The sequence below is a fragment of the Echeneis naucrates genome, chromosome 16, assembly GCF_900963305.1.
Source record: "Echeneis naucrates chromosome 16, fEcheNa1.1, whole genome shotgun sequence".
Taxonomy (NCBI): domain Eukaryota; kingdom Metazoa; phylum Chordata; class Actinopteri; order Carangiformes; family Echeneidae; genus Echeneis; species Echeneis naucrates.
The window spans coordinates 14,501,483-14,524,969 of NC_042526.1; the positions used below are offsets into that span (position 1 = coordinate 14,501,483).

Sequence of the window (23,487 nt, forward strand, 5' to 3'; positions counted from 1 at the left end):
TCCTGTGAACGTACACAAACACACACACGCAGACACACAGTCAGTCAGGCACTCAGTAACTCAGCACACCATACAAATCAAAACTGCTGGGTATCAACCCCCATCAGCACAAAACAAGAGCACAGGGCAGCACAAATAATTGATAGCATTGATAAACAGACAGAAGTGTGCACACACCAGCAAATGCATGTGCAACAACAGCTTCTTTCCTCTGTTTTCATGTTAACATTGGAAGAAGATTTTAAATTGGTTTCTTCAGTTGGTGATGCTGTGAAAAATGACATCATCGTATCTTGGGCATTTTTTTTTTGTTTGTTTTTTTTAACATCTTCTTTTTTCTCTCTCCATGTCAGGGCTTTTTTGTCTGGAAAAAACAGGAGCAATCCATTTCATAAGTTTATCGTGTTCCGCTTTCCCAACATTGGAAAGTTCAGTTTATCTATTTATTTTTTTTAATCTCTACTTTTGTTGGAGCTACAGCACAGAACCCACAGCACACAAACGACAAGGGAGGGGTCCAGAAAGGAAGGGCTCAATAGGAAGAGGAAGAGGGAACTATAAGGAGGAAAAAAAAAGACAAAAAGAAGAGCATAGGGAAGGAAAAGGCAGCAGGGGTTGTGGGGGGGGGGGGGGGGGGGGGGGGGGGGGGGAGGCAGTATCAACAATCCATCTTAAGTTCTGCCGGTTTCATTACAAACTGAGCATTGATTGCTTTTGACAACTTCAAGCTGAACATTAAAATACTTCTGAATAAAAGCAAGGAGGACTGAAGCGGGCACAGGATATAGTACACTTGAGATAAATGACAAGGGCGAGGTGACAAATGAAGAGAGAGGACAGATGAGAAACTGCAGACAGGCTATGAATAACATACTGTATACTAGTCATGTGTATAAGGGGAGTTCTGCCAATGTATACGTCTAATATATTCATATTTATAGTTACATACAGTACATACTGTATAGCATTGTGTACCTGGAGTAGTCATACAATAGGATTATATGAGATTAGATTGTTATTTAAGATTCTTTGTGATCCCACGGGACTGGCACCTTCAGTGGGTTAGGGGCTGCAGTTCAGAACCAAGGGGTCGACAAAGAAACTGAACATCAGACCTCCACAGGAAAGTGCATAAGGACAGACAGACATACAGACAGTCAGAAACAGGGGGACCATTGGCAAAGTGGTGAGCCACAGAAATTAAGACACGGCTGTATGAGAGGAGGGAGGAAAAGAAAGAGGAGAAAAGAGTCGGAGAGTAGAGATTTTGAAAGAAAGGAGTTTAAAGGTTTAAGAGAGCAGATGGCTAATTGTACCCGTGTTTCACAGCCTGGCAGCAAGTCAGTCTTGTGCATAAGGACAGGAGTGGGAGGAAGGGACGGGAGGGAGGCGGGGCGGGTGAGGGCGGGGAAAGACCATGGCGGAAGCTGGGCAGTGCGATCAGGCCTTGAGAGCGTGCCACTGGGCAACGTTAGTACGCGGCCGAGCGAGCATGTCTTTCCAGTGCTTCACCTCAGCTGGTCCACTCTTCCACGATAGGTAGATCTACAAGAGGAAACAGAGACAGGGGATGATTACGTGGACAGCAAATGAGAACCATTCAGCTGGCTTTATAGACAGTATCTATAAAAGTGGATGTCAGATCAGTTAATGAGTGATAGTTTAATTCTAAAATTATATATTTATTACAATGCATTACAGAACATGTATCTGTTCTTTCTGAGCATGTTTAACCTCGATGCTGGAGCCTTGATATTCAATTCACCGCATCAAATTCAGGCTTGTGCTAACTGTTACAGAAACATTTGTGATCCAAACATCTCGAATTGCAACAAGTGAAAGTTAAGCGTTACCTTGCCGATAACATCATTGCGGCTGAGCCTGTCCTTGTCCATGACAGTGATGATGATGGTGGTTTCCCTCAGAACATGGGCAGGCACATCAAAAGGGAAGGACTCATTGAAGATGGGGTTCAGACAGCGCTTCATCACCACAGTTTTCTTCTTCTCTACACGCTTGTCCTTGTGCATCAGCCACACCTTTACGTATGGATCTGCAATATGGACAGAGAGTGCAGCAGTTTACGTCAGACGGAGGATAAAGATGCACATGGAAGGGCATTTTTAGGGTCACGTTTTCAATTACCCTCCTAATTGTTAAAGTCAGGGAAGGCAGCAGGGAACTACATGCCTAGTTTGAGCTCAAGGTCAACTTATCCCCTGAGCTAGGAAACATACAAACGAGGATGTATTTCTGGAAATAGGGCCTGGGATTTGTATTACCAATTCTGGACCATTATCATACAGTGTGAAAGTAACAGATGCTGATCTTTCACAAGAATACGTCACAGAAAGAATTCTCACAGCGAGACCTGAAACTAGCATCAAACTGGTCTGACACTGATTTGCACAGATCCTCACAGACATACAACGAGAGAGAGAAAACAGGATAGAGAGAGGGAGAGGCAGAGACACTTGATGTGATGTCACCTTGTTGCTGCAGCTATCTGCAGTAGGACCCTGATCAGGAGCCAGACAGCAACTGTTGTCAGCACGGGCAGGTCAGTAAATGCCAGAGCTGTGTGTGTGTGTGTGTGTGAAGCCGCAGAGCTTCCAATGTCACGAGAAGCACCCCAGAGTGGTGGAAAAGGGGTACACAGAGAAGAGACTAAACAAACAAGGAGGAATCTCTTACCTGAGGTGCCTCCAATATCCATGGCTTTGAGATTGCGTGCTTTGATGATGTTCACAGTGATGGTGTTGGCAGTGGGATTATAGCAGAGAGACACGAGCAGGTCTCCCCGTCTCCCCTGAGGAAGACACACACACAAAATGGAGTATCTGTCTAATGTTGGATTTCATCAGGGAATATCAAATTCCAGATTACTCACTATTGTGTAATCTTACATCACCGCCCTCTGCTCTACCCACTGCTTTTACCCCTTGTGCTAAACATAGAAGGTCCAGTGACCCGAATGGCTGAGCTGAACATTTTGCTCCTTCTAAAATTATGTCCAGGTCACATGCTAGTGAATGAGTGCCATACGACAAAGGATACAATCACAGCATTTGAAAACTTTGGATGCGTGATCATTTGGACTTGTGGCCCGATTCTTCCTCTCTTACACTGCCATCGCTGCAGGGCTTCAGTTCCTTCCAGAAGGTCTTTATCTGGCCCAGTTCCACCTTGTTAAGGGGGATTGACACTTCTCCAATGGGGTCATTCCTGCTGAAGCGGTCGTAGTCCAGCACCTGAAGGTAAAGAGTGCGCTCTCTCACCTTCTCATAGGGGAAGCCTGAAACGGAGGCAGAAACAGCAGATAACGGGGATGAATTTGGCAAACGTCGAAGTGCAGAAATGTCAGGACCAGCAAGGGCTCCCTCAGGTGACTGAGACGGATTGCTCCAGTCACAAAGACCCATCACATCCATTTTTCAACAGCACTGGTCATTGTTCTGATAGCAGAAAGCCTTTATTGTGGTTAATTTAACGCTGTGCTATCAATCGGACATGATGGTCTTAATGAAACAAATTCAGATCAAAACAGGTGGGACACACATCACTGCTCCCTGAACGGCTGCACTAATACATCTGCAATGCAAAAGAAAAATCACGTTAATTATGACTTTTCACACAATTTCCACAAAGCTCTGAGTGCTGAGAAACATTTTCATTGCTATGAATGCTTTGACTTTGACTTGAATTTTTATGACTGCCTTGTGAGGCAACTTGTTCACTTTCTGGTTTTGCATTAGACAAGAAGCCACTCTTACACCAGTCAAGCAGAAGTCTGCAGGCAAAAAAACAGGGTAGCTTAGCTTTACATACAGGATTTAAGGAACAGCTCAGCCCTAGTTTCGATTTTATGAATGAGATATAATATGTTAAATAGGGAGGTTTAGAGGTGTTGGTGGATGGATCGTCTGTTTTCACCTTTCCAGTCCTCACACTAAAAGAACAAACTCCTGAAGAGGCTCCTGACTGTAGCTTCTTTGTTATTTAAGCTGTCCAAAATGTCTAACTACAGCTTTGGAGCTTTGAAGCTATTGGTACATTCCCCCATCACAAAGACACAAAACGTTTTCTATAAAAACTTTAAAACTTTTTTTTTTTTTTTTTAAGAACAGTATTCGGAACAGTGTGTTTATTTCACATTTGAGATTTCTGCACTTGTACTAGTTTGAAGTTGAAATCTGATTACAAAAAAAAAAAAAAAACAACAACAAACAAACAAATCACCCACACTGCAGCTTTTCTGATTCCAACAGTGTTCAGCTGTTAAAATATTGCCATTGATTTACCTTAATTAATCACTTATCAATATTTCATGTTATACACATACAGTATAATTTATGATTTATGATTTCATACCAAGTTTTCTCAGGTTCTATTTGGGCAGCATGGCAATTTGTATTGGAAAGTGTGAAATAACAAGAATGAATGCAGCAGACCTTCAAACAGGAAGGTTTCGTTCCAGTGGGGGTTAAGGTTCTTTCTCTTGACCTTGGTTTCCAACTTGTGCTTCTTGTCAGGCAGCAGATATATCTTCACAAAGGGGTCAGAGGTGCCAGAGAAGTCCTTAGCTGGGAGTTCCTGCCCTCTGAGGACTTTGACCGTGAGAGTCGTGTTCTGGAAGCTGTAACCTATGCTGAACTGGATCCGGCCTAGCTTCTCACTGATGGGCCCTTCACCATCATCATCCTCCGAACCTGGAGACAGCTGCAGGGCCACAAACACAGTAAAATAAACATATACAACAGCAGCAGCAGCCACTTACACAAAAGGTTAAATTCAAGAGCACACATTTTTTTCTGGCACAAGCACATGCACTCAGACCGTGACAGAGGGGGGAGTGGATTTTTGAGCTGCATTTCAGCAGATTGTGGCAGCTGCTCAAAGGCAGAGATCAGTCTGACATTAATAAGAGTGAGAGAGTTTAATTTCCTTAATGTTCTTAAGAGGCAGGAGGTGCTCAGATTGTAGATAGGGAAGACTTAGACCACCCATTCTCTCTCACAGCCACTCTGACTGCTTTATCACGGCTGTGTACTAAAAGGCCGTTATCTGATAGAAAGCAACGGGCAGAGAGAGGGAAGTAGAGAGTGAGAGACAGAGAGAAAGAGCAGGCACAAAAAGAGCACGGAGTGAAGAGACGTGCAGAGAATGTCCAGGGAAGCACAGCTCAAGGTTGCCTTTCTGCACTTGCAGCTGTGTTTATGGCTGTTTCCTTTTCTCCTGTTGTTCCACCTTCTGTCTCTCCCTCTCTCACTAACAATGGCATTTATTGGAAGACTTTTGCATGCAAACACTCTCAGGGAGCATCATCTGCAATGGATGCTTGCAGAATTTTAAAATGACAAAATTCATTCACTCAGTATTAATACAGTTTTAGAGTTGACAGGCACAGCAAGAGTGAACAGTGTGAGTCATTTTGGATAGTTTGTCTCGCTTGATTGTCGCTGTGGAAACTGCCTGTGTGGGGTTTTTTTCTATTATGGCTCTGTTATTACTATGCGTTGATGTAAATCAGTCAATCCTGTGCATGGACGAAGACTCGGCAGCCCCAGCCCTTCCCACTGACCAGTGATTACCTCATCATCAAAATTATTTGGACCAATACAAATATTATCCAAATACTGCCTGTGATAATGAAAGATTTCTTTCCAAAAGCACAGGCATGAGTGTGATTCCTACCATTCCTTTGGGGCATCTTACCTCTTGGACTCTTGCTGAAAGGATTTTTTTCTATTCAGAAAAGCATTAATGAGATCAGGCACTGATTTTGGCTGATAAAGCCTGCCACACAGTTGCTGTTTAGTTTCACTGCCGAAGATGCTAGAAAAGTTTGAGGATTAGTCAGGTTACTTATCGGGAGGGTCTTTACTCCCACTGTGAAAACAGCTCTAGTCTTCAGTGGTTCTGGATGGAGCTTTCATTGGGGTTACTTCTAAACTTGGGCTTTCAGATTAGTCTCAAGTCTCAGGGGAGTATGAAATTTTAAAGGCAGGAGCATTCACAACACATCTATGGTCCAATGATTTTCGAGTGCAATCCAAGCTAATTGCTAAAAATCTAAATAAAGTGTCACAAAAAATCCCTGGTGTGTCCCTTTAAGGTCACTTCAACAATAAATCAATAAATTTAGACTTTTCATATTATTAACAAATAACAAACCAATCATTTGGATTGAAATGAACCTACAGACAAATATCTTTTCTTTCCTAACCCTAACCCTAACCCACAGAAATCCACTGTTGTCCAGTAATCACTAATAACACAGAAATAAGCCCTAATACTGTAGCAGGTGACATGTTGAGAATGAACATAATTAGACTCACTTGCATTGGTGACATTTTCTAAATAGCACATATTCATCCATAACTAAAACAGTCCCAAAAATCAGTGTTTACCCTTGTCCTGGTAACATCTGCCTGCCTTATCCTGTGGGTGGGATTATGTGGTCAAGACAATCTAGAACCAGTCTGGACAAAAGTACAAAGTACAAAAAAAAAACGGAGGAAGTGCAACAGAGAGAAGGGGAAGCATGAAAAAGTCTGCGTGTGGGATAGATGTGTGGCGGGGCAAAGGGTCTTACCATCACCATGTCTCCAGTGAGTGAGTTGGCCAGGTCAGTTACAGAGGAGTGACCGTCAGCATCAGGGGGTTGACCCTTGGGGCTGTTGGCTGGCTTGTTGCCCCTGTAAGCAAAAAAACAGTTTGACGCGGGGTGAAAACAGCGAGAACATGTGCTAAGAAGCTAACTCATCTCCAGAAAGAGAGAATGTCTGAGCACACGGGGAGTCCAACCTCAACCTGTTTGGCACTTGAAAACCCACTATCTGAAACAACCAATTGGGCCCAGTTTGCTTTGGACAGAAGTCGCTTCAAAGTGGCTTGTGCTTTCTCCAGCTATAATGAGCGAGGCCAAATAAAATCTGCCAAAGATTCCACAGATTAACGTTGGGCGCTAGAACTGAGTGCCTTTGATGCAGTGAGCTGTATTTGATGAAACTTGGAATCTGACACTATACATATCTCGAGTGTGGCAAACATCCATATCTCTAGCAGGAAAGTTACCTCCACTAAGTAAGACAAAGACGTTTTCAGACAAAACACAAGACAGAAACACTAAATAAAAAAAAATATATACAAATTGTCTCCAATCCCCAGAGTTTATGATCAACTCTTAGTTCCCCTGAAGACAATAACAAGACACACATGTATAATGACACGTATAGCAACATGACGTTACTGTATACTGTACACAGTAGACAGACATCTATAGCAACACATAGAGGACTGGACATTTAACAGATGCTGAACAGTTTTGTTAAGTGTTTATGTGTTTAAATTTCTTAGTTATTAGCTCTGAATCATATAAAAGAAAAAAAAATTGAAAAACATAAATGAGAGAGCAGAGATCTCCCATGGCACAGCTTCATACTTAGGTACAAATGTTCATAGATGTTAGGTTTAGCTCCTCCACATGAGGATTGTTGAAAACAGTAAAGAGGGAGCGAAACCTCTATGTTCATACTTCAGGAAAAGAAGAAGAGGAAGAATCAAAGTGTAAAAGGGAAACCAGCAAACAAAGACAAAAAATTAAAAGTAGATAAATATTATGCGTTCAAAGTAAACATGAGAGAAAAGATAGAACAAGAACGAGCCAAGTGCAAAAGTCCTGACCAATGCAATATGACACATTGGACACACAGCACTCCATAGATGACTGCTCAAGGCACATGGAGAGGCTGGACACAGAAACACCGTTAGGCAAGAAACAAACAACAAATAGAGAAGAAAGACAAGCACAGAAACATAGAAAAAGAGTAAATAAATGAGCAGATGCAGAGAGGATGCTACAGACACACAAAGTGAAAAGAAATCATAAAGATTCTAGATAAGATAAAAGGTCATAAAGAGGAATGTAAGAAATCGAAAACCAAGCTGAAAATTTTTTTCTGTATTAGAAGAGATAGCAAGTATTAATAGCATGAACAGTGAGGTTACAAAAACCAAAACCAAAAACAGACTGAGATTGTTACAAACACCAGCACATTAGAGAGAAAAACAGAGCTGCAAGAAAAGATAGGGAATGAAGGAAGGAAAGCCTGGAAACACAAGAGAGGCTTAGTTTGGTCAGTCTGATAAGTATCAAAGAATAAGAGAGAAAAAAAATAAAGAACTATGCACACGCAATATCTCTAACAGGTGACAAAGGGGCGAACATGCTAAAAGGAGAGAAAGAGCACAGAGATGAAAAGAAAAGGACAATAAATACAATTGTTCACCAGGAAAAAGAGAGCAAGGACTATTGTTCTTTAAGTGGATAGCTCAAATATAAATAACACAAAAATGGACAAATAGTAAGAACATAGGAAGCACATTTAGAGTGTTACAAAAGAGGGCCTTGTTAGATAGCAGGAATAGCTAGAACGGATATAAATTCACTTTAATATAACCTTTTTTCAACCATTTAGCAACACTCTAAAAGTGTGGACTGGGGACACAGGGGCCAAAGCACGAATTGGCATTGGCTACATGTGCATATATAATATATGCAAGTAGTTGTCACTCAGGGAGTGAAGGCAATGCCCTGGACAGGCAGGAAACAAAGAGCCCATAGAAAGTCTGTCTGTCTGGCCAGCATTCTCTGTGAATGAGAAAATCTGTGTTTCATAGGCCACACTTTTTTTGTTGGGGCGCTCTGGACTGCAAATTTGGATGGGAATTGGCGTTGAATGCAATAATGTGTACATTTTTGCAGAAGACGAGGACAGAACCAGGGGAAAATATACTGACAAATAGACAGACAGAAAAAGCAAGCAAACAAGACAAGCAAACAGACAACCACTTCAACCAGCAAAGGAATCAGAGTGAGACGGGGGGAAGGAGGGATGTTAACCATTTCAAGAACGGAAGGGATTGTTTGTCAATTGGTGTTAGTTGTATTAGTTGCCAAGGGAGGTAAATGCATTTACAGCGGCCGGTCATTTTTTTGTTTATTTATTTTTGCACAGACTCTAAACTGCAGGCAGTTTGAGAGGAGAGGAAAAGGCTGGGCAAAACACTAAACCTTGATCTGCAGACGAGCTCAAAAGAGCTGTAAAGGAGAGAGACTTAAGGGAAGTAAAACAACACAGCTCCCTCCTCCTCCACCTCCCAACTATTGATGGGGGAGCGAATGCCTTCAATTATTCATTCTCCTTCATGCTTCATTCAAAGGTTCGGTGCATTCCCAGGTAAGAGCTAGTACAGCTGGGGGAATGGCCTTTCTACCAGCCCTGCTCTACAGCACCTGAGGTGGTCCTCTGCTCCAGCACTGCGCCCAGGCTGTTTAATGAAAGTGGCTGGGGCTGCAGATTTGTTGCATAAAGAAAAAAAACAAACAAACAAACAAACAAACAAAAAAAAAAAAAAAACCATACTGCCTCCAGATCATAGAGTTTCTCAACAGGATAATAAATTGAAAATGGAGAGTGGTTTCATAACTACGGCAGATGGTAAAACCATAACTGCTACATTTTGTTGCCAATTTTGCTTTTTTCTTTACTTCTTCTTCCTTGTTTGACCCCTTGGGGGTTGATGTGGAGGGATGAGCTTTAGAGGCTGCAGTTGTCTACAGTGTCCAGTGGGAGGCAGAGTGGACTCGAGTTCAGATCAGATTCTCCCACAGCCAAGGCACAGAAAGTGGGCTGTTGGCATAGCAACGGCTCTAGAAACACGGACCATACATATGGGGGGTTAGGGGTGTAGGGACAAGAGGGTGGTGGGTGTGGACACAAGGGAAGGGTGTGTTTAGAAGGGTGCAGCAAACAGGCAAACACACTGAGAACAAAGAAGATAAGGTTTAGGATATATGACAGGTACGGGTGAGAGCCTCGCAGACACACACATTCACATGAACAGACATATGGAGGCAGGCGGGGCCACTTTGGGTTTCACCGTCCTGTGATACTATCCTGTTTTGTTACCTGACCGAGGGCCAGCAGCTTGAAGAGTGGGGGAGGGGGGGAAAGACACTCCACTTCTAGGCTGGAGAGAGACGCGAGAAAAAAAGCCCACCCCAGCCCGAGCCCCAACTTTTTTTTTTTTTTTTTTTTTTGGTTTCCAGACACTCAGAGTCCCCACCCCTCTGCAAACATGTCACACTCAAACAAACACGCTCGCCTGAGACCACGAAGTGATGGTTTTCAATGTCTATGCTCAATTTTACAGCCGCCCACTTGATCTGTCATTCTTTGGGGGCCACATCATACTTCCCAGGATCATTCACAGTCAGAACCACAGCAGTGGAGCACAGCGCCGCTTACATAACTTCATTATCCACAAGAAACACATGTACGTTCACACTGGAGTCATCCCTCCTGCTTCACTTCTCAAGCTCTGGCTGATTCTGGTGCCATGGATAATTGTGACCGTCTTCACTCTTAGCTAATTACTTCCTACATACTGGAACTGGAAATTAATCGTTTAGTGAAATTCCATTTCAGGAAGAAGAGGCAACAGGGGAGGTGCTAAATACTATCTTAGCAAAACACAATTCAGTCCTTGCCAAATGTGGATCATTATAAATACAGTTATTTGCCCATTTTATTTTTTATTAGAAGCCATATTTGTGATGCATTTCGACACACTATTTATTTTTACTTGGGTGGTTTGCAGTTGTCCTTTTCATCATGTCCAGTAAAGTACTATATATGGTGCACATCACAGTTCTTTCATCTAAAGATGAGCTTAATGTTGTAGCAGTTCAGAGGCCCACCTCCCTTCATAGCTTCCCAATACTCTTTGCAATTTAGCAGCCTATCCTCTGAGCTCAATCAAAACAACTGACCGACCATTCCAGGGAACCTCAGCAACATGAAATCATTAAAACATTTTCCAGCTTTATTAAAAGTCCATACACGAGTCTAGCAAATGTTTTGGTTCCCGATTAAATTCAAAGATTGCCTGTGAGGTGGAGGCTGCTGCAGATGCACCACCTGTTCTGAGGCAGGACTCTGGAGTCCCAGGTTAATGCTCCTAATAGCTCGTCTCCCCAACCACCATCTATCTGTATGTATGAGACGAGCGTGTGCAGCAGCATGTGTCTGCTGGATAGAGTGCTGCCTCCAGCCCAGCATAACACAGGGATGTGCAGAGTACTCCATCCTACAGTACTGCTCTCAACGAAGGAAGATAGACCTGAATTTTCTTTCATCCTGCCCTCACATATGGGTGGATGGAAGTACAAATACACTCCCCTCCTCCTCTTCGCTTTGTGGCTCCTCTTTTTTCCCGCCTTGGTGTTATCTGCTTTCCCCCTCTCTTAGCAAGGAACTGAATGCATCTCAATATTCCCTGTGTGATGCGAGGATGAGCATGGCGGCCATAGGGAGCCAAAGCCTCAGGGACAATCTTAACCAGAACCCCCGAAGACCCTGCAGATCAGTTGAGCTTGCAAAGCCTCAGGCACAGAAGCAACACTGCATCAGACTTACATGCTTGTGTACAAACATATTCTGATTATATCATCTATTATACAATTTGTTCTATTATTGAAGAACAAAAGACCAGCATATGCCTATTTAAAATGTTTAAACTATACTATACATGTATGTGACCTCAGAATGCCTTCAGAAAAATGACATTAGTCTAAACACACCATGGTCCAACACATTAAGATTAAACTCTTCTAATTTAGACTAATACACTTAGAGCACCAACACAAAATCTATTATTAAATAAATATAAGTTTATATTGATTTAGGTAAAACATCAAAATGCCCTCTTATCTTAGCCTTTCATGTCAAGTTAATCAGTGTAATAAGCTAGTAAATTATACAGCGATGTCAAATAGTCCACTTGGCGAATAACTAGCTCCAACTCAGAGAGTCTAAGAATACCTCTGTTCTTTGAGGCAGAGCAATCTACAGCCACATCTATTAATATCTGCAAGATGCACGCAGAAACAAGAAACAACTCCACTGGCTTACTCAAAATGATGTAACATGCATGGATGAATAATTTAAAGACCAAAGGCAAGTGGATTTAATGTCAATGTGGCACAAGGGCACATCCCGCCTCCTCTATCCCAAACCTCCATCCTCATTGGACCATTGGCTTGCTGCTCAGAGAAGGATCTAGATTCAAAGCTCTCGGGGATTGTAGCTTCTCTTTATAGCAACACTGGAGGAGAACCTACAGTATAGGTTCACTGAATCAAAACATAATTGTACGAGTGAGAACCAATGAGGCATTAACAACTCACTCTAACATCCTAATTAAGCTTTCTAAGCTCCACGACCTATAGATGCTGGGGATATAAACATCTCAGCATGTGTGGCCCCACAATCAAAGCAACACACAATTTTGTAATCCGTCCGAGTTCCTGCGTTATTTTCTTGCACAGCTTCCCTTCCCTCAACTCTCCCTTCTCTCTTTCTCTCTCCCCTGTGAGCATCTAACCTTGGTTTGAAAGTCTCTATCACTAACACCAGCTCCGGCACCTTTCAAACTGTCAATCAGCCCTTACCCCAGTCATAAACAAATGCCTTTGCACAATGCTCTCATCCAGCGATTGCACACACAAGGTCAGTGAAGGAGCGTAATGAAAATCACGCACTGTAACACCGTCTCATGGCCAGTGGGGATAAGACTGCTTGTTTGGCCAGCCTTCAACTATGGCCAAGCAACAGTGAGTCACAAACATATGGCTGAGGGGTAAATAAAAGGCCTTGCTGTTATTTGTACCTACGAACTGTTTTGTATTTCTGTTTCCTGGGGTGGAAGAAGCATGTTGAGCTTTCAAAGTGCCGATATGAACTTATACGCTTCATACTTATAAGCTTATATGATACAACATTAAATACTGCATTTCAAGTAAAAATCCTACTTAAATTTTACTTAACAGAAGTATTATCCTATAGAGCAAAATATTTCCTGTTTGTTACACATTATTAAACGTTAAAGAATTACTCAATTTGTAGGCATTATTATGCAGTTTCAGTTCATTATATGCATACTATTCATTATATAGTAAATCTAAATCTAGTAGTAAATGTATAGTAGTAGTCTAATAATCAAAATTTTGGAATAATATAGTTTATAACTATAGAATACTATAGTTTGAAGAACTTGATTAAACAGAGTTACCTTCCATCGCAGGCGGCTTCATTAATGTAGGACGCTTGTATAAAGAGCAGCTCTTTCCTATTCATCATGAAACGAGAGATTTTACTTTGATGTTAGCACTGATAATGTTCCAACTGTGAGTCACGTCAACTATTTACATTAACTTCAGTCCTCATCTTTGGTGGAAGTTGTTGTTCAGACTGGTCAGTTTAGTTGAAGAGGTGTGACATGAGTGATGTCGGTATGGTGATGAGCGACGGGCACATGAAGGACATGTTTGATGTAAATGCACCGGCTGGGATGATATGGCTGCACGGGGGGGGGGAAAATGATGACTTTGGCTCTGGCTGGGTGCAGGCTTGAAAGCCCTGTTTAAGATGAGCAATATGCCAAGAGCGTGATTGATTAAATCATGGTCGGACATCTGTGAAGTCAGCACTAACACCACAGGGAATGATATACTCCCAGCAAGCTTACACCTTGCCATTTTAATACACTTTGGAATTATTATGTTTATACCAGCCTCTAAATTTAGCAACCAATTAAAGTGTGGCTAAATCATTCATTATAGGTTTGAATTTGTAATTTATCGTGTAACAAACAAAACAATGCATGGCTCAAGTGGAATTAGTTTACAGCCCAGTAAAGGACCGGGACATTCATTAAAGTCCAATTTCTTTTTTTCACCCTCTACCTCTCTGTTGTTTACAGACTGTAAGATGCCAGCCATTCTGCTTTGACTGAAAGACATTAAATGAACCTAACCTTAATCGAGAAAATTCCACATCAACATTATTCGAGGTGTCAGAACATCCTCTGGTTTCTTCCTGCTGTTTGGTCTATTCGTGGCTATCACAACCCATTGAAGGAGGTTTCCAGGTGAACGAAATGCTGGAAAAGCCAGATGTAATGTGCACAACAAATTACGCAGAAAATTGCAGTCCTGTGCGGCTCCATGGATTTCACACTAATCCTAAACAAGGGCGATACTTTTGATGTTCACAAAAGCGACAGTCTTATTCAATAGAGGACTTTCATGCTTGTTTGTAGTGCCACACAGCCGTGTGTGGACTTTAGGAAAAGGCCACATGATGCTTGGGGGCAGGAGACTAAAATGAGGCCGACAAACTAAGAGACAAACCCCTTGGTAGTTGTTGACGTAGCATAGTTGTAAAGGCAAACTTGATGATAAATAAAGGTACTTGTTCAGAGTTGAAGACCCAGGAGAGCCTATTAATGTCTCCAGCCCACATGTGCAGCTGTGCGTTCTAGGCAAGAAAGAGGAATGAGCATCTGCATTTTAACAGAGCCCTGGCTTGAGATGATATGTCAAATTAATGAAATACTGAATGAGGCGTGACAAGTAAACGAGATTTTGTTCATCCTCTTCTGCCATTTAGTTTTAAGGTGTATGTCATGTCATGCATCTCCAAAACCACTTCCAATTTGTCACAGAATCAAAGTGAGGTTAAAACAGCCTAATTGGACAGCAGAGGAAATCGAGTGTGTTGCATCGGCCTAAGGCCAGGCCAAACACAGGATTACAGTAACGCTCTGGCATAAATAATCAAAACCACCATCTACTGCTGAAAATGAGCAACACAAACAGTGGTGTGAGCCGTTTCTCTCGGATGACACACACCCTTGTGCTCATTTGTTTGCCTAAAATTGTTCTACGAAAAAAAAAAAACGTTGGTCCAATTCCTCCACAGAATGCAAGACCAATTATTTTGGGAGGCTGGGAGATTGTGCGTAAGGTGGCTGGCAAAGAAAAGGTTTATTTTTAGCAGCATGTTTATGTAAGTGACTAACATGTTGTGGAATAATGAGGAGGCTCTCTGGGCCCTCAGTGGAGCTACAGAGACGAGACTCACAGAACAGCAATGGGTGATTGAAGAAAGCTAATGAGCGGGGGGGTGGGGGTGGGGGGGCAGAGAGGTAAAGGACAGCGATGATAAAAGGCATGAAAATACAAAGAAAATATGACAATTACCGATGGGAGGTCTCTGTAAGCCAGTAGTAAGAAGACATATGAGTAAACATGAAAATGTTGGAGGAGAATGCCATTGTGATATGGAAAGATAATTAGTAAAGCCAGGGGGAAAGAAAGGGACAGCTGGCATGAGAAAGCACAGTTTTGTTTGACTGGCTGAAATTTTACCTGCAAAAGCAGAAAGGATTGTGTCTCACTGCTGTTGATTTATGAGCTCATTACTGTTTTATGTCTAATAGAATTGCTTTATCGCTTAACTCTTCTCACCATTGCTGGTATATTTGCCACATTTGGTTTTATAGTCAGCTCAGATTTTTATTTCTTTAACTGTTGAGCTATTTCAGGTGCAGGTCTGTAGCACAATGCACTTAAACATAGTGAGTCACCAAACTACTCTTCTCTGCCTACGTTCTGAATTCATGTTTTGCTTTCCTCCGACATTATATCCTTCACGAACTTACTTTAGCACCCCATTCTCTCTCATATGTACAACAAGCACTCTCATACATTATTGGGTACCTCTTCTCAGGAGGGGGCTCCTGATTGGTTGGTGGTGCTGCCTTTGCTGTTTCCTGCAGGTCAGGGATATTGGCAAAGTCATCTTGCTCGGCCACACCAATGGCCAAAGCCAGGACCACCAGCTTCCCTTCGCTGGCTCCCCATAAAAAAACAAATGCAATAAAAGATAGAGACAGAGACAGAAAGAGAGACAAGAAAAGAGAACAGCGATGCAAAGGATAGGGAAATCGAACATAAAGGAGGTGTGGTGCAGGGAGAGAGAAGAAAAGAGAGGTCATTTCAGGTGAAAACGAGGACAGAAACCAGAGAGACTGCAGTATTATAAGGGGCCGTTGTGAGTAAACAGAGGAAACAGTCACAGAGAAAATGGTCAAAGAGGGAAAATCTGAAAAACACGGTAACACCAAAACAGTGAGCACTTTGTCCAGGGAAGGATATTAAGAAGATGCCTTAAACTGAAAGGCCAAATTAATATTAAAACATGATGATTTTAATGAAGTGGTGCTGAAAACAGGCGCAGGCTGCGTTCACATCATACAGACAACAAATCATTAAGTGTTGGGGATTAGTTAATTATTGTTAATGGATGTGATATTCAGCAGCTTGGATATCAGCTTCCACGCATGTTAAAGTTCTGTGCAGACCAGTATGCACACACACACACACACACACCACCACCACCCACCCACACACACACACAGTCATTTATCTAGTTATTTAAGCTGCCTTATGCTTTCCCTCCAGACTCACCTTTCCCATCCAGCACGCCTGTCATCTTTCTCCAGAGTTAAGATTTAATCAAGCTTCATTACGGGGATCTGGACTAATTGTTTCTATTTGAGTGGCACAGTATCTTGAGGTACTTGGTGTATGTCACTGTTTTCTGGGTCACTGCTCTCTCACTCTCGATGTTGCACTCTTCTCATTTCATCTCCTCTATTCAGCCACAGTTGCTCTCCAAATCCCTGTTTCCCCCTTCATCCCTTTCCCCTGCTCTTAATTCTCTGCTGCCTCGTTCTATCCTTCCTGTCACCGAAACCCCTGGGTCTGCAGCTTAAAGCTCTGACTGGGTTACAATGTCTGGCTATGAAAATGTGGCGGTGCCAGGCTGTGGAAAAATATCAGCCTAAATTTGGCCATTTCATCTTTCTTGCATGCCATCACAACTTTTCTTGCAGCTCCATTATGCCCTGTTTAATAATCTCCCTATTATACATTTATTCTAGAAGTTCTCAACCTTTTTATGTCTACTGCCCTCAGACACGCTTTCAAATAGAGTCAAGTTGAGTTACACCACCTAACATAAGTGGGTTCATTTGAAGTGATTTCATCTGTATTATCTCATTTGATCATTTATGCTTTAAATCCAGCTCATAATTTCAACATTTATGTTCAGCTTTTTTCTTTTTTTTGAATTACATTAATTGAGCTCCTCTACTATCTCTCTTTCCACATGACCCCTTCAGAGGTACCCCAGATACCCCTGGTCAGGAATCATTGGTATGTCAAACATATTGGTATACTGCTTACACTTGTACTGTAACTATAAGGCTTATTGGACCCCTCTGCTCCCATCGACTGTTAAGAATGGCCATTTGCACTCAAGAAAATTAGTTAAGTTGAATGTTAAGAAGCAACACTGAGAGGGAGCAGGTATCGATGACAAAAGAATAAATAATTGATTTTAAGACAAAAAGCATGAAGACCGATTTCCCAAGAGATCAATTCTGTCAAAATGCTCCAAAGGCATGGTATCCGTGTGACATCAACACATTCATTGAGCAATAATTCATCCAGATAGGGAAACAGGCCAAGATTGAAATGAACTGGCTTGAACAATGGGTCGTCTATTACTGTGCCACTCTGCCATCTATCATTTGAGGTGATGACAGAAATATACAGCAATCATCTCAATCTCACATTTACAGTGGTTGGTCCCTCCATGACCTTGGTGCTTTAGTGTGTGGCAATCTGTGGCTGTGTTGTACTCAAATGCATAGAGAAGCTTGAATGCAAATTAAAAAAAAAAAAATTATTAAAAAAATAAATATATAAAGAAATAAATAACGAATGGTGAAGGGCTACTGTAAAATGCACTCAGTGAAAAGGGACATTAATTACATGTTGTACCTTGGCAGTGTCCTTCCTGATCCCTTCACCACACCACTCTCTCCCCCATCATCCCTCCCTCCTCTTCTGGCCTGCAGTGACAATATGTTGTAGAGGTAATGGTGCTGGTGACATAAGATCAATGCTTCAGGGTTAACACGAATCTACACACAGCTGCTTAACCCTTGTTCTTATACTGATGCACAGTGACACATGGTCTGTGTGATGTACACGTGCTGATACACATGTCAGCAGATTTGCAATTAGCATGAAAGTTACAGCGATAGTGGCAAAAAGAGATGGCATTTTAGCTGCAAATACTCATGAAATATGGATTAGGCCTGCTGGTGTAACTGCTAAGCAGGATATTTAACAGTCATTCGAAAGGATGGCTCCGAAATAACATTGTCTAATTGAGTGGGACGGTGTGAAAATAAAATAAATTTTGACTTTTCATGACACCGCCTCATGAATATTATGTTCTAGCAGCACTAGCTCTGTCCTGCAAAGACACTTGCAGCAGACAGGCTGAATGCCATCCAAACAGATGTTACTGTTTAGCGGAGCATAGAGTATAAACAGTGAACAATTCATCACAGAAAGGGACAGAACCAGCCCACAATATGTTGCAACTTCCTCGCTATTTTTCATGCGTATGTCGACAGCTCCTTCTAAAATGAGGAAAAATGCCTTTTTTGACAGATTGCTCAATAAGAAGCTTTGTAATTCATTTCAAGTCATTACTGCGCTGCACACTCATATGAACAGTCATTAACGCTCCTGGTGTCAACATTCATTAATCACTTTGTTTATGTTGAGATTTGAAAGGGCCATGAAACATTTCAAGTACTCACATATTCCCCCTTCCTCCGGCCCAATAAATACAATCTGTAATTGTTAATATCAGCATGTGATCTATGACGCCCTGATAAAATGAGATGTTGATCCATCTCCTATACAGAGCTTACAGCTTGTTTACATTCATAACTCTGTCCACATTGACATTTATAATAGATTTTTCAAATAAGCCCACCTCTGGCCTTCTCTCCTGTGTTCACCATCACTATCCAGAATGAGCTCGCTATGAGATGGATGGACTGTGTAGAATTCTTATCATTATATAAAATATATCTCCTTTACAACAATGAAAGAAATGGCTACCTTTTGTGCACAGAAGTCCTGCACATGCTCCAAACACCGTGTCATTCTACTGTAAACCACAGAAGCTACTAATACACATTTATACATGTATGCACACAAGCATATCAATATTTTGCCAGAAATATCCTTCCCTGGATACCAAATAGAAACAGAAAGAAAACACCCAAAAAAAGAGGTACAGAGTGTTTCACAGAGGTAAAGGTAAACTGATTAGGTAATAGCTAAACACAGATACGTAATAATTGCTAAGATATTGTAAAGAGACACCCTAAAGACGTACATGAAACAACTTATAGCATATGATGTAAGACAGAGATAGACACAGGCCTCAGCAGGCAACACAGTGCAGACTTCTTAAATATATGAAGAACAGTTGTAAAGACTCACAGGAATGACTTGACATCCAGGCCACGATTCCGGATCTGGTCCATCATGTAATCCCAGCTGCCAGGATTACCACGCGATCGCCCTCCTGCTCCACTGCCCCTATAGCGAGAAGCACCTGCTCCTGCTGGGCTGCCCCGTGCACCCCGGGCAACACCTCTTGTACCTGCACCCCCACTCTCACCACTGCTGCCACCTCCCTCTCCTTTCCCAGCACCCCCACCTCCCCCAGGCTGTCCAGGTGCAGTATGTAATTGTCCCAAGCTCTGGGATGTGGTAGGAGGATGGCGGAGACCAGGGCCTGATGGGTGGATGAGAGGCTGTTGAAGACTTTGTTGTCGCAGTAGCGTCCGAGGCCGGGCTGGGCCAGAGGGGATGTGCTCCAAGGTGGATGCATAGGATAAGACTGGATCCCCAAAGCTGGGAGGGCAGAGGAGCAGGGAGGAAAGAGTGCGCAAAGAAGGCCACGGTCGGCAGAGGATAGGATGAGGAGGAGAAAAGGAGTCAGAGGTCACGGAGGAGGAAGTGGATGTAGGAGAGGAGCCGTGGCGTGAGGTGGTGAGTTGGTTAGAAGTAGTGGGGTCAGGAGATGAGGTGTAGGAGAGGGGGAGAGAGTTTTCAGAGATGAGACAAGGTGGCACAGGGCAGTAGGGAGAGACAGCAGAAGAAGTCAGGTTGACATCAGAATAGATACAGGAAAGTTCATCCGAACAGGAAGTTGATGGCCACGAAGGGGAGGCAGAAGGAGGAAGAGGGATGGTATTTGAGAACAAAGGGGAGAAGGAGGCAGAAGGAGGAGCATTGGGAAGTGGAAACAGGAGGAGGAGGAGAGAGAAAGAGAGCAATGTCAGGCAGCAGCAGTAACAGCAATAGCAGAAATAGCAGTAGAAGGTGCAGCCTGAGTGGTCGCTATGTGCTGTATACTGATCATGGGCCTGCGTCTGGCAGCAGTGTGCGGACTGTGAGCTCGCCCTGTGCGTGTGCGTCAGATGAGCGTGCGCCTTGCGTGTCTGCGCGGTCGGAGCGTTCTGTTTGCGTGGGGGTGTGTTTCGCGTGGGCAGAGGCCGGATGTGCACTGTCCGCACAGGCGTGGAGCGGTTATGCGCCATGTGGCCATGCCGAGGCGCATGGGTCGACGTTTTGCAGCTTCCAGGCCTTCCTGATGAGGGCTTTTTTGGCTGATGAGAGATCCCCATTTCCTGGACTCATCAGTCAACTTTTTCCATCTCTGATAGCCTCTCCTGCTTTCTCTCTCAATCACTTTCGTCTTTTAAATACTTGCTGCACCTCTAGAGACATCCCAACAGCCAACCAAGTCCTACAGTACGACTCCCTCCCTCTGTCCGCCTCTCACTTCCACTCCTCTTGATGTTTAATTGGCTCACTCCATTCTAAAAAAAGCTTAAATAATCACATCAATACAAAGATATTACACATCTTATTTCACTTATACATGCATTATTTCTGTGTTTGGTAAGCTCTACGCTAAACTGTGCTCCTGTTGTTTGTTTTTTTTTCATATGTTTTTTTACTCCCTAAATTTATCCTCCTCTCTCCTTTAGATCGCTGCGTAACCCAGACTACCAGAATTAGGTCACGAGAGAGCTATTCACCTCAGTTAGGTGCAGTTTACTCTGCTTCACATTACTTCACATGGCACAATTTTGCATAAGATTCTTAGCATGTTATCCGTTATATTTGTCTGCCACAAATGAAAGGATAAAAAAAAGGTAATGGATGTTTTTGCCAGATTGAAACCGTTTGAGGGCAAATCAAAGGGAAAGGGAAGAACAGGAGTGGTTTTCAACAGCAACAGAAAGATGGAGCGAGCAATGGGAAGGATCAAGAACAGAGGGTGACGATGGAGGAGAGACAGAAAATGGGGTGTGAGACACAAACACAAGAGACAAAGACACTTATAGCAGCCTGAAAATAGAATCCAATTATAGACAGGGGGCAAAAAGAAAGATGAGAAGAGGAGAGAAGGAGGGAATGAGGAGTGAAGTAGTGATGAGCGTAATGTGTTGTGGAGGAAGAAATCACAGACACGAGGTGCCAAAGGAAGGTGCAAAAATCACGAAGAACTGAAAATGAACTGCCTCATTTAAACACGCTGAATATAGAGCCTAAATCATGTCATACGTCATGACTGTGGGATACATGCACGCAGTGATCAACACGTTTCGTTCACGTTCCAGTATGACTCCTAATTAAAAGGCGGGCGGGAGGTGTGCATGTGAAAATGAGACTATTTCTGTGCTGCATTGTTGGAAGTACACATGCAGACAGACAATTTGCACCCGTAAATAAAACAACTATTTTTATTACGCACAATGAACAGCGTTCACATCTCCCCTGTGCTCACACATGTATTTGTGCCCGAGCACTCACCTTGACACCTGAGCTGCACTTTCCCCCCCTGCTGAATTTGACCTAACTCTCCCAGAACTGATTCGTTCATCTGATCAAAGCTGCTGCTGACGTACAAACTTCATAATGAGAATAACATCTGCATGGTCATACATGCTGTTTTCTTCGCTTCACAGTGACTGATGTGTTCTCTTTTTCATGCCAGGTTCTGAACTCACTTGCTGGGTCTTAATCCTCCGGACTGCATGTGGCCCTGGACAGTCTGCCACTTCCCGGCCTTCGCTCCCTCTGTCACCATGCTCTTCACGCTGTCACTGCGATAAGGCCCCCCCCCATCATCCCCATGCCCAGTTGCTGCCCCCTTCTGACCCCCTGACACTGCCCCACTAAGAGAGAGAGGGACAGGAGGCAGAGGTCCCACAGCAGACAGAGAGTGTGGAAGAGGGAGAGTAACGACAGGCAAAGGAGAAAGACACCAAAGAGTGTGAGAAAGGCAGACACAAACACACACACAGGAAAATAGACTGAGCAACCACATGCCTAAGGAAGTGAGATAGATCAGTAGAGTGTGTAAGGAGGCAAGTCTGGTTTCCCAGGCCAAGTGAAAGGCAGGTGGATGAAAAAGTCTTGCGTCCAGTGCGGAGGGAAATAGGGATAAGGGTGTGGAAAGTAGGGAATAAGAAAAGGAGGAGGTAGGACAGAAGAAAAAAAAAAATCACAGGGAGCCTGTGGAGGGTGGAAAACCAGTAAGTCACTCCATTTGGGCCTGGAGGACCAATACTACAGCTGTCAGCATTCACTTGGGGCAACAGTGTGTGGACGCCGGTCATTTAGTTCTCATTCTCGCTTTCATTTTGGCTTTTGGGACTTGAAATGTGCTTCTATACAAAGCAATTCAATTGTAGCATCTTATAGCGATGGAGGGAATAGCACTAAAGTGTCTCATGAGCAAATGATCAATTCATTTCGGTCGTCATCCAAACTGACATTCAGTTAAATGCAAATGCATCTGTTCCTGTAAAACATTGATTGCACCACATTTTTAGATATTAATGGGTGATGCTTCCTTTTTTTAAGATATACTTATCATTTGAACAACACTTAGCATGAAAAATAGTGACCAGGGTGTTATGTAACCTGTGTCACACAGTAAATTTGATCATGAGGGCAATCTAATCATATCAATTTTCACAAAAGGTATGAAGTACAGAAATTACTCAGTGTTGAGACTTAAGAGCAGTAGTCAGCTCAGATTACCTCTTAAAATTGGCTTTGGGTTTAAAATGTCACGTCTACTCTGAAAACAGTAATGTTCAAAAATAAAGCACAGTAGTGCCCTCTGGTGACATGACTACATTTCATTAATATGCATGCTGTCTCCGCTCCAGGACTCACAACAGGCGAGACACACAAGACACTGTCGTTTGGTGGGCAAACGTGGGATCGGGAGGCGCTAAACCAGCATCAGGTCCCTTTGAAGGTCGCTGTTTCACATTTAATGCTGACCAATTGACCTGACAGTGGATGTGGAAAAGTCATCAATCACCAGAACAGCTTGGATGACTCTGCTGGAGCAACAGTCAACACAGAAGATTTGGGCCTCATTTATCGAGCTGGCCACAAGGTGAACGTCTTTGCTCTTTATTAAAAATAGAAATATACGAGTAAATGGAGCCATGAATCACCAAGCATTTACAGGGAAATACTGTACAGCATCCATATATCAATTCTGTATCTTAGTGAGCTTCTCTGAGAGATTCATGGAGAAAAAACATCTTTGACATTAATTCATCTCATAGCCAACAGCTTGATTAAATAGAGTAATAATACACACT

At 42.8% G+C, this 23,487-nt stretch overlaps 1 protein-coding gene across 1 annotated transcript; it reads right to left on the reverse strand.

The window, feature by feature from the left end:
- Nucleotides 1-1,407: 1,407 nt before the first annotated feature.
- Nucleotides 1,408-19,416, reverse strand: syt7a (synaptotagmin VIIa). Its single transcript, XM_029523731.1, has 8 exons — nucleotides 19,286-19,416; nucleotides 15,629-15,760; nucleotides 6,596-6,698; nucleotides 4,452-4,719; nucleotides 3,126-3,295; nucleotides 2,695-2,809; nucleotides 1,854-2,053; nucleotides 1,408-1,545 (listed from the first exon to the last, which is right to left on the reverse strand). The coding sequence occupies exons 1-8, from the start codon at nucleotides 19,330-19,332 to the stop codon at nucleotides 1,441-1,443; spliced, it is 1,140 nt and encodes a 379-aa protein (XP_029379591.1). The 5' UTR covers nucleotides 19,333-19,416; the 3' UTR covers nucleotides 1,408-1,440.
- Nucleotides 19,417-23,487: the final 4,071 nt, after the last annotated feature.